The sequence below is a fragment of the Salmo trutta genome, chromosome 16, assembly GCF_901001165.1.
Source record: "Salmo trutta chromosome 16, fSalTru1.1, whole genome shotgun sequence".
Taxonomy (NCBI): Eukaryota; Metazoa; Chordata; class Actinopteri; order Salmoniformes; family Salmonidae; genus Salmo; species Salmo trutta.
This window is the reverse complement of record NC_042972.1, coordinates 28,251,706-28,268,637: the sequence shown is the minus strand read 5'-3', so window position 1 is coordinate 28,268,637 and position 16,932 is coordinate 28,251,706. Positions and strand designations below refer to the sequence as shown.

General features: G+C 42.2%; 1 protein-coding gene across 2 annotated transcripts in view; it reads left to right on the top strand.

Annotated features, from left to right (window-relative positions):
* The first annotated feature begins 1,285 nt into the window (after window positions 1-1,285).
* Window positions 1,286-16,932, top strand: part of LOC115150479 (LIM domain and actin-binding protein 1) — a 51,096-nt gene continuing 35,449 nt past the window's right edge. Inside the window, exons 1-3 of one of the 2 annotated variants that reach the window (XM_029693800.1) lie at window positions 1,286-1,379; window positions 1,543-1,616; window positions 14,689-14,847. In XM_029693800.1, the coding sequence (XP_029549660.1) occupies window positions 14,723-14,847 (125 nt within the window). In that variant the 5' untranslated portion in view covers window positions 1,286-1,379; window positions 1,543-1,616; window positions 14,689-14,722. Of the gene's footprint in view, window positions 1,380-1,542; window positions 1,617-3,836; window positions 4,010-14,688; window positions 14,848-16,932 lie in introns of those variants that run through there. The other variant, XM_029693801.1, reaches the window with a different exon arrangement.

Here is a 16,932-nt window from a genome sequence, read left to right as displayed (position 1 = left end):
AACCCTGTGGTCAACACAACTTTGTTAAATAGAACATGTCAATAACATAAATGCTTATCAAGTGTCTAGCCCAGTCACATCTATGCTTTGCTCTGTACCGTGCTGACATTCATCATCATTAAAGTATTACAAGTTAACTGTGATTCCACTGCCTATCATCTGTGAAAACCAGCACCCCAGAGTGAACCAGCACCTAATAAATGAGTCCCATTAGCTCTCCCCAACAGACTGGGTAGGGCATAGGCCTATCTTTGATATAAAGATATATCAACCTTTAGTAAACTATTAGTCACACTTCACAATTTCAGTTTGCATATTCACAATGGTTGTTTTTAGTGAAATTTGCATTGCATACAAATGACAAAGTCTGTCTCAAATTGTGTCTCTACACGCATTGTACAAGGGTTAATAACAATAATGTGAATTTAATGTCAAACCAGGTAGCTAGTATACAACGCCCCCCTCAGGCAGAACATTTTATATTGTGAACTGTCTGGGACTCGTTTGCCTGCTTGCTACTCAAATATATTTGTATTATTAAGTCAAATTCAAAATGAACTGCAATAGTCTACGCATGTCTCAAAAACATTAGCATTATAAAATGCAGTGGTGGAAATAGTACCCAATTGTCATACTTGACACACATTGTACAAGGGTAATATAAAACGACTCAAGTAAAAGTGAAAGTCACCCAGTAAAATACTACTTGACCAAAAGTCTAAAAGTATTTGGTTTTAAATATTCTTAAGTATCCAAAGTAAATGTAATTTCTAAAATATACTTAACTATCAAAAGTAAAAGTATGAATCATTTCAAATTCCATATATTAAGCAAACCAGATGGCAGATTATTTTTTATTTAGGGATAGCCAGGGGGCACACTCCAACACTCAGTCATAATTTACAAAATAAGCATGTGTTTTTAGTGAGTCTGCCATGGGATGACCAGGGATGTTCTCTTGATAAATGCATAAATTGAACCAATTTCCTCTCCTAAGCATTCAAAATATAAGGAGTACTTTTGGGTGTCATGGAAAATGTATCGAGTAAAAAGTACATAATCTTTAGGAATGTAGTGAAGTAAAAGTAAAGTTGTCAAAAATATAAATGGTAAAGTAAAGTACAGATAGACCCCCCTCCCTAAAAAACGATTTAAGTAGTAATTTTAAATGTTTGTACTTTAGTATTTTTCACCACTGTTAAAATGTGAGGCCTATCTTCATATTAAAAATAAAATGTGTCCCAATGTATGAACAACATGCCTGGGGCGTGTTTACGGAGCGCACTTTGTAATAATGCTCTGGTGAGGTCGCGAGTAATATCGCAGAGATAGTACGTTACATACTTTGAGGAGCGCACGAGACCAAAAGACTAATCATTGTGAGTGTAATTAGCCAAAGTCACTTACATTAGCTATATGAAACGTATTCGTTTAGCAGCAATACATTTAAACAAATCATGTTAATTATGTTCGTTTAAAAATGTAGTTAAAATCTCAGACACTAACGTTAGCAGACGACAACCAACACCTCTCTTTCTTTAGCGCACCTGTGGGACTGTCGGAGGACCTGTGGTCTGCAACATCAGAAACTCAAGGCCGAAGAAAAGTTACAAGAGGTTTGTAATGAGCTTGTGTTGCTATATCCAGTTATTATAATGCAATGTGCATGTTACTTTTTAATAAAAGTAGCCTAAATGTGTGTTAAGCTATGATAGGTTAGGCAGTGGTGTGCACATGGTGAATTTGCTGTAGCCAAGGGTAAAATGCTTGCCAAGTTCACAGGTGTTGCCAATTTTCCATATTATTACTTGTGGAGGATGTAGGGAGGTGATGGGAGTTGGCCAACCCATTTGAGGGTATTCCCTATGTGGAGGACTGGAGACACAATGCATTAAACTTGGATACAGTAAGCTTATGGCTACTTGATTATTGTGGTAATAATGCATATTGGACCACTCCTTCCTGCTGATGCCACTTTTGCAAGTACATGACCAGATGTTTTATTAGGCTATACTCTATTGAGTCTATACAAAAGTTTAAGTGTTTTCAAAACTCAAAGGTGTGCAGTGTCAAAATGAGTCCACTACCCACACCCCATCTGTTGTGTAGATCCAGCTATAGGATCTACACAACAGGAATATAGTTAGATCTGTACAACAGATGGCATGCGAGACATGGACTCATCTAGACCACTTAAGTTTTCAAAACATTAAAAAAACTGATTTTGGAGTGAACTATTAGTTTAATACTCAGCACAGCCATTTTGTTGACTTAGGCTTCTCAGAGTAGGTTAGCTGTTGGCCTGACAGCCAGGCTATATTGTATTCAAACCCCTGCTGGGTATTCATTGGCTGTCCCTGGAGAATTGAGGAGTCTACTTTGGTGTTCACCTCAGTGCCAGCAGTCAGCCAGCACACAATGCCGACTGTCCATCTTTGTACCTTGATCGCACCATGTGGCCATTTGAATGCATCTCTATGCTCATTTAATGGCACTATTTATACAGTTCTCTCTGTCTTCTTGGAAGTGGCACAGCTGAGTCTTAGAAATCGCTGCCAGACCATGTCGCCTTTTCATCCTTCTCTCTGCAAATAGACAGGGTAGACCACAGAGGAGGCAGCCAGGTGGTAATGTCCCAGTGACGATGACTCAGTGGAATGCATTGATGATGTTAACCACCATTTCGGCTCATTTGGTTCAAGTCATCCATTTTCTCATTGTTGACAGATCAACATTGACAAACTAGGGGAATTTCCTGTATAAATTGAAGAGAAAATAGGCTACACACAGATCTCACTGGTTCAGGTGCTGGGCAGAATTGTGTATATATATATATATATATATATATATATAATTATTATTTTGATTTTTTTTTGAGAAATGAGTAATGTCCTCAACTCTGACATGCTCGTGAAGGCTGTTTATTAATAGACAGAAATTTACATTATGATTCACTTGTCCATTTCTGACTCACCAATTTAGTGTAGTTATAGCTTTACAGTGTAGCCTGTGGTTTTGCATTTAGTGTTATAGTGTACGTTGTATATTATTTGTGTAAATTCATTGTTTATACATTCTGTCTGTATTCTGTGTAACGTCTGTCTGAATATTGTTTATTGTGGCAGATCCATTTTACCTCGTCAAATTCCTGTTAAATTAAAATGTACTGGGTGACTAAAGGTTATTCTGATTATACATTGCTACAATAAGTCATAGAGAAACTGCTCTAGTGAAACGTTTGTGTATTGATTAAAAAAAAAAAAAAGTAAAAAAAATAAATAAATAAACTTTTCAGACAAAGCACGTGCACACTTCCAGGTGTGAGGCAATTGTCGGTAGTGGTGAGAATGTGTGGAGTGTATTGAGAGCCAGGGTTTTCTTTCCCTGCTACACCACCATGAAGGCCCCTGGGGACGTCTCAGTGTCTCCAGGTCCCCTTTCAAACAACGCAAAGAAACCTGAGCTTCTGGTTCTGTTCGTTTCTCCTCTCCCTTCTGTCCCTCTCTCTCTCCTCCTTTCTCTTCAACTCTCCTCCAGCTTTCCTTCTGTCCTTTGTTGTAACTACCACCTCTTCTTTACCACCCTTATGAAGGGGGATCAAGTTATGACATAGAATCACACAATTTAGATTTGAGTTTTTCACCAGGTTGTTAAAATGCTTTTAACTGTAGAGCAGGGAGTTGTATAGGCTATTTCCTAGAAATTCTGCTGAAGACACACAGACAATGTACCTGGCAGGAGAAATGCAATCCAAGGTCATTGGTGCAGGGAATCACATGACCTGCTTCCTCTGCTCTCATGATACTTTTCTCTGCACTCCGCCCCTTAAACTCTTACACATTAGAGACATTGCACACACAGTGTCAGGTATCGCAAGGTTTCACCAGCGGAGTATGACACATCGGAAGTTCTGAAATTACATGCTGATCTGAAACTGAAGTGCTTTAAAATAATAGATGAGACAATTTTACAACGAAGATACCAGAAAAACTAGACTCTCTTAAAAAAGGTGAGTTTCATGTCTGCAGGGGTGTCACAGTTAATTTCTCCCCAAAACGTTTGAGTTAAGTTACCACTCCCTTCGTGTCATTGTTTGTAACTGTGTGTGTGTGTCTTATATCGATCGCATATCTCAAATAATAATTCTCTGTTCTCACATAGTATTGACCGTAACTCCCACTGTTAGTGTAGTAAGGCAAGTCCAACAGTATCCATGTCATGGATGTGAATTTTTTTTCTTCTACCGTAGGTAGGCTATTGTCTAAACACACAGGGTTAAAACAAGGTTGGTGGCTTTGTGACACCTGATCAGTACCTTAAGCTGAGAGGTGCCAAGTCAGCCATGAAGGAGAGACCTGTGTTTCAGTTTCCAGGTATTTTTCTGCCATTGAAATCCTTTTTTTGGGGTCGCTTAAGTCTAAACAGTGTTTCTCTCTCTCTCATATATATATATATATATAGCTCAAAAAAATAAAGGGAACACTAAAATAACACATCCTAGATCTGAATGAATGAAATAATCTTATTAAATACTTTTTTCTTTACATAGTTGAATGTGCTGACAACAAAATCACACAAATTGGATTTCCATTAATTATCAAACCATGGAGGTCTGGATTTGGAGTCACACTCAAAATTAAAGTGGAAAACCACACTACAGGCTGATCCAACTTTGATGTAATGTCCTTAAAACAAGTCAAAATGAGGCTCGGTAGTATGTGTGGCCTCCACGTGCCTGTATGACCTCCCTACAACGCCTGGGCATGCTCCTGATGAGGTGGCGGATGGTCTCCTGAGGGATCTCCTCCCAGACCTGGACTAAAGCATCCGCCAACTCCTGGACAGTCTGTGGTGCAACGTGGCGTTGGTGGATGGAGCGAGACATGATGTCCCAGATGTGCTCAATTGGATTCAGGTCTGGGGAACGGGCGGGCCAGTCCATAGCATCAATGCCTTCCTCTTGCAGGAACTGCTGACACACTCCAGCCACATGAGGTCTAGTATTGTCTTGCATTAGGAGGAACCCAGGGCCAACCGCACCAGCATATGGTCTTACAAGGGGTCTGAGGATCTCATCTCGGTACCTAATGGCAGTCAGGCTACCTCTGGCGGGCACATGGAGGGCTGTGCGGCCCCCCAAAGAAATGCCACCCCACACCATGACTGACCCACCGCCAAACCGGTCATGCTGGAGGATGTTGCAGGCAGCAGAACGTTCTCCACGGCGTCTCCAGACTCTGTCACGTCTGTCATGTGCTCAGTGTGAACCTGCTTTCATCTGTGAAGAGCACAGGGCGCCAGTGGCGAATTTGCCAATCTTGGTGTTCTCTGGCAAATGCCAAACGTCCTGCACGGTGTTGGGCTGTAAGCAAAACCCTAACCTGTGGACGGCAGTCCCTCATACCACCCTCATGAAGTCTGTTTCTGACCGTTTGAGCAGACACATGCACATTTGTGGCCTGCTGGAGGTCATTTTGCAAGGCTCTGGCAGTGCTTCTCCTGCTCCTCCTTGCACAAAGGCGGAGGTAGCGGTCCTGCTGCTGTGTTGTTGCCCTCCTACGGCCTCCTCCACGTCTCCTGATGTACTGGCCTGTCTCCTGGTAGCGCCTCCATGCTCTGGACACTACGCTGAGAGACACAGCAAACCTTCTTGCCACAGCTCGCATTGATGTGCCATCCTGGATGAGCTGCACTACCTGAGCCACTTGTGTGGGTTGTAGACTCCGTCTCATGCTACCACTGGAGTGAAAGCACCGCCAGCATTCAAAAGTGACCAAAACATCAGCCAGGAAGCATAGGAACTGAGAAGTGGTCTGTGGTCACCACCTGCAGAACCACTCCTTTATTGGGGTTGTCTTGCTAATTGCCTATAATTTCCACCTGTTGTCTATTCCATTTGCACAACAGCATGTGAAATTTATTGTCAATCAGTGTTGCTTCGTAAGTGGACAGTTTGATTTCACAGAGGTGTGATTGACTTGGAGTTACATTGTGTTGTTTAAGTGTTCCCTTTATTTTTTTGAGCAGTGTATGTGTGTGTGTGTGTGTGTGTTGAGATATATATATATTACACACACGCACTGCCTTCGGAAAGTATCCAGACCCCTTGACTTTTTCCACATTTTGTTACGTTATAGCTTTATTCTAAAATGGATTAAAAAAAAACACCCAATACCCATTATTGACAAAGTGAAAATGGGATGTTAGAAATGTTTGCAAATGTGTTAAATAAAAAACAAATACCTTATTTACATAAGTATTCTGAGCTCAACTTAGTGTCTTTCTAAAAATCTATTTTTTCCTTGTCATTATGGGATATTGTGTGTTTGGCTGGGTGGCCAGCTCTATGAAGTCTTGGTGGTTCCAAACTTCTTCCATTTAAGAATGATGGAGACCATTGTGTTCTTGGACCTTCAATGCTGCAGACATTTTTCTGGTACCCCCTTCCCCAGATCTGTGCCTTGACACAATCCTGTCTCGGACCTCTTTATGGATAGTCCAGGCGACCTCATGGTTTTTGCTCTGACATGCATTGTCAATTGTGGGACCTTATGTAGACAGTTGTGTGCCTTTCCAAATCATGTCCAATTGATTCAATTTAGCACAGGTGGACTCAAATCAAGTTGTAGAAACATCTCAAGGATGATCAATGGAAACAGGATGCACCTATGCTCAATTTCGAGTCTCATAGCAAAGGGTCTGAATACTTGCGTAAATAAGGTATTTCAGTTTTTTAAGACATTTGCAAACTTTGTCATCATGGGGTATTGTGTGTATATTGAGAAACATTTATTTAATACATTTTAGAATAAAGCTGTAACGTAACAAAGTATGGAAAAAGTCAAGGGGTCTGAATACTTTCCGAATGTACTGTATGTAGAAAAAATAATAGACCCACATATTAACAAACAATCACCTAAATAAAAGCTAGACAGTAGGAGAATAAAACATTCCAAAACAATACATTCAGCAGTATTGGTTTTGGTACTAAACTCAGAAAAAAACAAATGTCCTCTCACTGTCAACTGCGTTTTATTTTAAGCAAACTGAAAATGTGTAAATTTTTGTATGAACGTAAGATTCAACAACTGAGACCAACTGAACAAGTTCCACAGACGTGACTAAAATAAATGTAATGTGTCCCTGAACAAAGGGGGGGTCAAAATCAAAAGTAACAGTCAGCCACCAGCTGCATTAAATGCACCAGCTGCATTAAATACTGTGGCCACCAGCTGCATTAAATACTGCAGTGCATCTCCTCCTCATGGACTGCACCAGATTTGCCAGTTCTTGCTGTGAGATGTTACCCCACTCTTCCACCAAGGCACCTGCAAGTTCCCGGGCATTTCTGGGGGAAAGGACCCTAGCCCTCAACCTCCGATCCAACAGGTCCCAGATGTGCTCAATGGGATTGAGATCTGGGCTCTTCGTTGGCTATGGCAGAACATTGACATTCCTGTCTTGCAGGAAATCATGCACAGAACGAGCCATATGGCTGGTGGCATTGTCATGCTGGAGGGTCATGTCAGGATGAGCCTGCAGGAAGGGTACCACATGAGGGAGGAGGATGTCTTCCCTGTAATGCACAGCGTTGAGATTGCCTGCAATGACAAGCTCAGTCCGATGATGCTGTGATACACAGCCCAAGACCATGACGGACCCTCCACCTCTTTACCGCTCCAGAGTACAGGCCTCGGTGTACAGGCCTCGGTGTACAAGCCTCGGTGTAACGCTCATTCCTTTGACGATAAACGCGAATCCGACCATCACCCCTGGTGAGACAAAAGTGCGACTCGTCAGTGAAGAACACTTTTTGCCAGTCCTGTCTGGTCCAGCGATGGTGGGTTTGTGCCCATAGGCGATGTTGTTGCCGGTGATGTCTGGTGAGGACCTGCCTTACAACAGGCTTACAAGCCCTCAGTCCAGCCTCTCTCAGCCTATTGCAGACAGCCTGAGCACTGATGGAGGGATTGTGCGTTCCTTGTGTAACTCGGGCAGTTGTTGTTGCCATCCTGTACCTGTCCCGCAGGTGCGATGTACTGATCCTGTGCAGGTGTTGTTACACATGGTCTGCCACTGTGAGGACGATCAGCTGTCTCCCTTTAGCGCTGTCTTAGGCGTCTCACAGTATAGACATTGCAATTTATTGCCCTGGCCACATCTGCAGTCCTCATGCCCTCCTTGCAGCATGCCTAAGGCACGTTCACGTAAATTAGCAGGGACCCTGGGCATCTTTCTTTTGGTGTTTTTCAGAGTCAGTAGAAAGGCCTCTTTTAGTGTCCTAAGTTTTCATAACTGTGACCTTAATTGCCTACCCTCTGTAAGCTGTTAGTGTCTTAACGACCATTCCACAGGTGCATGTTCATTAATTGTTTATGGTTCATTGAACAAACATGGGAAACAGTGTTTACGAATTATGTTTACAAATTATTTTTGAAAGACCGGGTCCTGAAAAAGGGATGTTTCTTTTTTTGCTGAGTTTATATTTGAGCAAAAGAAAATGCATAGAATTGCAGGAAATGTTCTTTAAAACTGCAACATTTTCTCTCAACTCCTTGCTCCGGCCAAGCGCTACGCCACGCCCATGGGCATTAGTTTTTTCTCTACAATGAGTCTGGATCTGAGTAGCCAGAACACACGTGGTTAAAGCGGAGGTTTGAAAATGTGTCATTGCTTTGATACTCTGATATGATCCAATCGCCTACGATTTTGTACAATGGCCCTCATCACCACAAACGACTTCAATGATGTCAGTCTGACTAAAGTATAAAGCGAATGACAGAGTAGCAGAAGAATTTAGTGTGAATTCCTTTGAAACTGCTACATTTTTCTCTCAGCTGCATGGCAAAATATGTAGAATTGCAGGAAATTAGCTTTAAAACATCAAGTTCATCTCTCATTCTGCCACGCCCACCACCTAAGCCCCTTTTTGATCCAGGAAAGAACCCTGGTCTCTGACTCACCTGCTATTTTATCTACAATGATTTTGTGTTTAATGATTCTTTGTTCAGTTTGTTTTGGAGCCAGACTTTAACTAGTTTTTACACCTCATGGTACTTTGTTTAATTACATACAGTGACATTGTCTGCAAATCAGTTTGCATAGAGTAACAGACTAGTTTGTCTCAGGTGTTACCTGTCTAGTATGGTTGGTATGACGTAAAAGAGCACTGTTTAAATTAGGCTATAGCCTCTTTCCTAGATCTGTCAGTTGGTGCAGTCAATGTTACCCTGACGTTGTTATTTTAACATGGCTGTTATTATTGTCCCTGGAATTTACTTAGCTGCAAAGGTTTGTTTTTATTTATTAAACATTTTACATGTAAAGTTTTTTTAAAATCTTCATGTTTTTTTTTAATGTTTTTTTTACATATTCCCTAAATGTATTCAGGGAAGATGGGGGATAGCAACTTATAAACCACCGTCTCTGCATTGAGCTGTTCAGGACTGATTGTACCTTCATGTCACTCAAGGCGCTGATGATGAAATGGCTATATTGCGCAATAGACTGATCCTTGTGTTCCATATCTGGGTTTGTTGTGGATACAGCGTTTCTAGGGAAATCTCGATGCAATGAGATGAAAGTGAGGGTTCAAAGCCTTTGTGCTTTGAACTTACATTTACATTTTAGTCATTTAGCAGACGCTCTTATCCAGAGCGACTTACATGAATTAGTGCATTTGTCTTATGATAGCTAGGTGAGACAACATATTACAATCGTAGCAAGTACATTTTCCCTCAACAGAGTAGTTAACAGCAAGATCAGTGCTAGTTGGAAAGTGCATATTTGTATTTTTTGGGGTGGGGGGTACAGAAGCTTGACATTAGAGGTCTTGTTGACTGAAATGCGATAACAATTGCTTAGGAAAAGGCACATCCACAGGATCTGTCAATGTCACTTAAGGGTTCAAAAGTTATTTTGGACATCCTGTCCCCAGTTTACAGTCAAAATCAACTATGGTGAAGTAAAGTGTAGCCTATAGATTTAATTTTACTACCAGATATCAATAGACTTGCTCACCTTGCATGCAGATACTTTGTTCAGATATGGTGAGAGGGTAGATTTGGTGTTGTAGGGACAGATTGACTAAACTGCTATTGCAGTTTGTTGAAAGAACACAAATGCCATGTGAGAAGGAAGCCTTATCTCTGTTAGGATACCTGTTCCTCTATGTATCACAATCACCATAACCCCTACTGCTGCTGCTACAGCTATGCTGCTAGCTACGCTGTCACTGCTTCTGTTAGCTTACAAGAAGATGACCACTTTATTGTCCAATGTAGCCTAGATGAATGTCCAACGGCAATTTGTCTTCTGCTTCATCCCCTCAGGACGTACAATATGCACTGGTTTGGGCTGAGGGCAGCAACAGTGCAGTGCACCTGGAGCAGTTATAGGGGGGTTAAGTGACTTGCTCAAGGTCACAATGGCAGGAGATGGCTTAACTTGTACATATAAGTACAATGGAAATTTAATAGAAAAGCATCCCCCTAAAGGCTTCAGTGATGAAATGCATAATAAATGTTTTATTTTCAACTTCCATTCTCCTCCAGGAGTGGCTGAATATTTCCTGCTACTCTAGTTCTTCAAGCCTTGCATCTTGGTTTCTACTGTGAGTTCGTTTTTTACTCTGCTTAGCTTGGAGGAAAGGCTGAGGATGTTTTCGGAGGAATTCCATTGGAATGTCCCCTGCCTGTCTGGCTTCCTGAGCTGTCCTGATGCACATGAATATGTTGTGTTGCCTCTTGAGACACAGCACTTTAGCCCTTTTCCCACTGTACATGTACAGTACCTCAAGGTTTCACAGGGTTTCAACCAATATCCACTTAAGCTAAGGATTAAGCGTTGGCTGATTTTCTTGAAAATATGACAGAGATGCAAGGCCAAGTTTAAAACTATCCCTGTGGCCATGTTAAATACTGTCTTTATGAGAAGTTAATGTGATGTCTCTCTCTTTGTGAACTTGGCTGCCATCTCAGTGGCTTAGATGATTCCTTTCCTGGATCCCATGGTTTGTGGACAGGAAGTGTTGGAGATTCTTTTGGATTTGGTCATTCGTCATGGTCACTGTCTAGTAGTGCTGGTTGTTTGCATGTGTATGTTTATGCGTGTGCTGTGTCAATACAAAACCAGCTGCTCTGGTAACGTTCAGTTCAAAGTCCTCTGTCTTTGTCAGGTAACAATAATGTAATACCTGCAAAGCACACCTTAATGAAAGGGGCAGATGAAAGGGCATTGTCCATACGCTCTTAGAATTAGCCTATTGACATTTAATTTATCTGCAAACGACTGTACAAATACACATCATGCAGTGTACCAAAGGTGGTTCCATTTATAACGTGTGTCATGTGCTTTTGACGTTTCTACCTTCCAGACAAATGACTATTTTACTGGCTTACCAGCTGCGTTACCAGACTGCTTTTTAATGTGTATGTGTCTGTTGGGAGCACAGCAACTATAGTAACTAACTATTGCCTGTGTGTGTCCTATATGTTATACTCTGGCCTTCTATAATTCTTGCTTATAAAGATCAGGCAGAGATAAGTGGCAGTCGGGGTGCTGATTTATCTCCTCAGAACCTCCTGTCTGTCTCAGCCAGATGATGATGATATGCTCTGATTCACACAATGACAGCATTGTTGCTGATGTCTGTTGTGTACCAGTCCCGCAGTCAAGTAGCACATGCAGTGTCTGAACTTGCTTGATCATGATGGCAGAGTTTGTTTCTTCTTGCTCCTGTAATCATGCAACAATCCTGTGTGTGTGTGTGTGTGTGTGTGTGTTTTTTTTTATTCTGGATCAAAAAGGGGCTTAGGTGGTGGGCGCAGTAGGGGGTGTGGCAAGGGGTGCGGTTGGCATGGCTGAATTTTAGAGGCCCCTGTCATGGTGGTGTAGAGCAATTTTTGCATTTCTAAGCCAATATCCTGCCATTCTAGCCTACAACATATAAATTGCATGAAAAACTTTGGTCCCTAGTTATAGGCTACCTGGTATGGTCAAATCAAATCAAATTTATTTATATAGCCCTTCGTACATCAGCTGAAATCTCAAAGTGCTGTACAGAAACCCAGCCTAAAACCCCAAACAGCAAGCAATGCATGTGAAAGAAGCAAGGTGGCTGGGAAAAACTCCCTAGGAAAAACTCCTGAGAAAGGCCAAAAACCTAGGAAGAAACCTAGAGAGGAACCAGGCTATGAGGGGTGGCCAGTCCTCTTCTGGCTGTGCCGGGTGGATATTATAACAGAACATGGTCAAGATGTTAAAATGTTCGTAAATGACCAGCATGGTCAAATAATAATAATCATAGTAGTTGTCGAGGGTGCAACAAGCACGTCCGGTGAACAGGTCAGGGTTCCGTAGCCGCAGGCAGAACAGTTGAAACTGGAGCAGCAGCATGGCCAGGTGGACTGGGGACAGCAAGGAGTCATCATGCCAGGTAGTCCTGAGGCATGGTCCTAGGGCTCAGGTCCTCTGAGAGAAAGAAAGAAAGAAAGAGAGAATTAGAGAGAGCATATTTACATTCACACAGGACACCGAATAAGACAAGAGAATACTCCAGATGTAACAGACTGACCCTAGCCCCCCGACACATAAACTACTGCAGCATAAATACTGGAGGCTGAGACAGGAGGGATCAGAAGACACTGTGGCCCCATCCGATGATACCCCCGGACAGGGCCAAACAGGCAGGATATAACCCCACCCACTTTGCCAAAGCACAGCCCCCACACCACTAGAGGGATATCTACAACCACCAACTTACCGTCCGAAGACGAGGCCGAGTATAGCCCACAAAGATCTCCGCCACGGCACAACCCAAGGGGGGGGCGCCAACCCAGACAGGAAGACCACGTCAGTGGCTCAACCTACTCAAGTGACGCACCCCTCCCATGGACGGCATGGAAGAACACCAGTAAGTCAGTGACTCAGCCCCTGTAAAAGGGTTAGAGGCAGAGAATCCCAGTGGGAAGAGGGGAACCGACAAGGCAGAGACAGCAAGGGCGGTTCGTTGCTCCAGCCTTTCCGTTCACCTTCACACTCCTGGGCCAGACTATACTTAATCATAGGACCTACTGAAGAGATAAGTCTTCAGTAAAGACTTAAAGGTTGAGACTGAGTCTGCGTCTCTCACATGGGTAGGCAGACCATTCCATAAAAATGGAGCTCTATAGGAGAAAGCCCTACCTCCAGCCGTTTGCTTAGAAATTCTAGGGACAATTAGGAGGCCTGCGTCTTGTGACCGTAGCGTACGTGTAGGTATGTACGGCAGGACCAAATCGGAAAGATAGGTAGGAGCAAGCCCATGTAATGCTTTGTAGGTTAGCAGTAAAACCTTGAAATCAGCCCTTGCCTTAACAGGAAGCTAGCACTGGAGTAATATGATCAAATTTTTTGGTTCTAGTCAGGATTCTAGCAGCCGTATTTAGCACTAACTGAAGTTTGTTTAGTGCTTTATCCGGGTAGCCGGAAAGTAGAGCATTGCAGTAGTCGAGCCTAGAAGTAACAAAAGCATGGATTAATTTTTCTGCGTCATTTTTGGACAGAAAGTTTCTGATTTTTGCAATGTTACGTAGATGGAAAAAAGCTGTCCTTGAAGCAGTCTTGATATGTTCTTCAAAAGAGAGATCAGGGTCCAGAGTAATGCCGAGGTCCTTCACAGTTTTATTTGAGACGACTGTACAACCATCCAGATTAATTGTCAGATTCAACAGAAGATCTCTTTGTTTCTTGGGACCTAGGACAAGCATCTCTGTTTTGTCCGAGTTTAAAAGTAGAACATTTGCAGCCATCCACTTCCTTATGTCTGAAACACAGGCTTCTAGCGAGGGCAATTTTGGGGCTTCACCATGTTTCATTGAAATGTACAGCTGTGTGTCGTCCGCATAGCAGTGAAATTTAACATTATGTTTTCGAATGACATCCCCAAGAGGTAAAATATATAGTGAAAACAATAGTGGTCCTAGAACGGAACCTTGAGGAACACCGAAATTTACAATTGATTTGTCAGAGGACGAACCATTCACAGAGACAAACTGATATCTTTCCGACAGATAAGATCTAAACCAGGCCAGAACTTGTCCATGTAGACCAATTTGGGTTTCCAATCTCTCCAAAAGAATGTGGTGATCGATGGTATCAAAAGCGGCACTAAGATCTAGGAGCATGAGGACAGATGCAGAGCCTCAGAGCCTGTATTAGTATGGTCATGTCCTCAGGAAAAACTCCTGGCCCTATACATGACACCCACACAATAATACAGAACTTTATGCAAGTTTGTTAACCATACACAAGTTGATATGAAAGTTCTTAACATATGTTTTTCCAATACCCTTCAATTAAAGTGTCTGCCTGTATTGTCTGTTAGTTAATAAGCAGTGAGGTAATGGTGCACACCATGGACAAACGACTGGGTGATGTCACAGTAAAATGTTTGCTCACCGCAGAAAGGTTTCATCCAACAGCATCAGTGTGGGTTGTTGAACCCAGGCTCTCCTGGCTGTCTGTATGATACTACACTGTATTAGTGAATTCCTATAAGATGGGTGTTGGAGGATTTTTCATTATACTCTTATTTTTTATTTTTACATATTAAATGTAAAACTGAAAGTGTCTACATTTTATTCTATCATTAACTACTAGTGTGGGTGGGTGTGTGTGTGTGTGTGTGTGTGTGTGTGTGTGTGACAGCCCTTGGCCCTGAGAGGGCTGCTAAGAGGCAGAGATGGAAGGCGGAAGTTCATTCAGCCGAAGGTCGTGGGCATCGCAGTCTTTACGCGTCACTGCCAGAGAGCTCTCATTGGTCAGCATGCGAGGCAAGACCAACGCCATCGCAGAGCGCTTCTCCAAGTGAGTGACACACAACTCTCTACTAATGACCATTCTGTCTGAATGAACAGTAGACACTTATCTTCCGAATGCATCTTACCAAACTCACATCTATCTGTAGGGATTACGGAATCCTCAATCTCAAATTAAATGTTATTTGTCACATGCGGCGAATACAACCTTACAGTGAAATGCTTACCCTTATTAACCAACAATGCAGTTTTAAGAAAAATACCAAAACATATATTTTTTTTAAGTCCCCAACTGTGAAATAATACATGGAATCATGTACTAACCAAAAAAGTGTTAAACAAATCAAAATATATTTTATATTTTTGATTCTTCAAAGTAGCCACTCTTTGCCTTGATGACAGCTTTGCACACTCTTGGCATTCTCTCAACCAGTTTCATGAGGTAGTCACCTGGAATGCTTTTCCAACAGTCTTGAAGGAGTTCCCATATATGCTGAGCACTTGTTGGCTGCGTTTCCTTCACTCTGTGGTCCAACTCACCCCAAACCATCTCAATTAGGTTGTTGGGTGATTGTGGAGGCCAGGTCATCTGATGCAGCACTCATCACTCTCCTTCTTGGTCAAATAGCCCTTACACAGCCTAGAGGTGTGTTTTGGGTCATTGTCCTGTTGAAAAACAAATTATAGTCCCACTAAGCGCAAACCAGTTGGGATGGTGTATCGCTGCTGAATGCTGTGGTAGCCATGCTGGTTAAGTGTGCCTTGAATTCTAAATAAAAAATGGACAGTGTCACCAGCAAAGCACCCCCACACCAGAACACCACCTCCTCCATGCTTCACGGTGGGAACCACACATGCAGAGATCATCCGTTCACCTACTCTGCGTCTCACAAAGGCACGGTGGTTGGAACCAAAAATCTCAAATTTGGACTCATCAAACCAAAGGGCAGTTTTTCACCGGTTCTAATGTCCATTGCTCATATTTTTGGCCCAAGTATGTCTTTTCTTCTTATTGGTGTCCTTTAGTAGTGGTTTCTTTGCAGCAATTTGGCCTGATTCACGCAGTCTCCTCTGAACAGTTGATGTTGATGTGTCTGTTACTAGAACTCTGTGAAGCATTTATTTGGGCTGCAATTTGAGGCTAATAACTCTAATGAACTTCTACTCTACAGCAGCGGGAGCTCTGGGTCTTCCATTCCTGTGGCAGTCCTCATGAGACAGTTGCATCATAGCGCTTGATGGTTTTTGCGACTGCACTTGAAGAAACTTTTCAGATTGACTGACCTTCATGTCTTAAAGTACTGATGGATTGTTGTTTCTCTTTGCTTATTTGAGCTGTTCTTGCCATAAAATTGACATGAGCTGTATTCGAATACCAATACTAACATACTGTATACTACATATTTAATGAGTGTATATACTATTAGTTTATTTTAGTATACTGTAAATGAATGGGATCCTTTCAGTTGAGCGTACTAGCTCTTCGCCTGTCTACCTGAAGTTGTTGCTGAACAACCTCTTGCTAGCTAGTTAGTATAACAAATTACTAGTTAGACATTTCACGACTTTGGGTGTGTTCTTAAATTCAATTTGGAGTGCCAGAGTGCACTCATGAATTCAGAGCGTTGTCAGATTGTCCGTTTTGTAAATTCAGAGCGTTTCACTATCGGAGCGCACACTGGATGCGCAGGCCGAGGAGTAGGGTTGATTTGAGCATTCTGACCTTACAACAGCAGTCAAGGACCCAAGCTAACGTTGGCTAGCTTGCTAGCTACTTACAGACACAAATGAGACTACTCTGATCATTTACTCGCCCTAGCAGAGCTGGTTAGGCAGTTTTCATGTTATCCAGATCATTGGTGACTGTAACTGTGCTGCTGGCAAAAATGTAATTACGCTTTTTTACTGACGTTTACTGACACCAGCCATATTCAACGGGTGTTGAGTGCTTGTAATTTCATTATTCTGTGCTCTGGTACACTCAGACCAGGGTGCTCTGAAATCGGAGTAGATAGCCAGAGCGAATTTAAGAAAGCACCTGAATGAGAACGCACAACGACTATACCATTTAGCTAAGCTAAGATTGATGTCAATAAAAGTAGGGTAGTTAGTTAGCCTTTAGTTAATATACTGG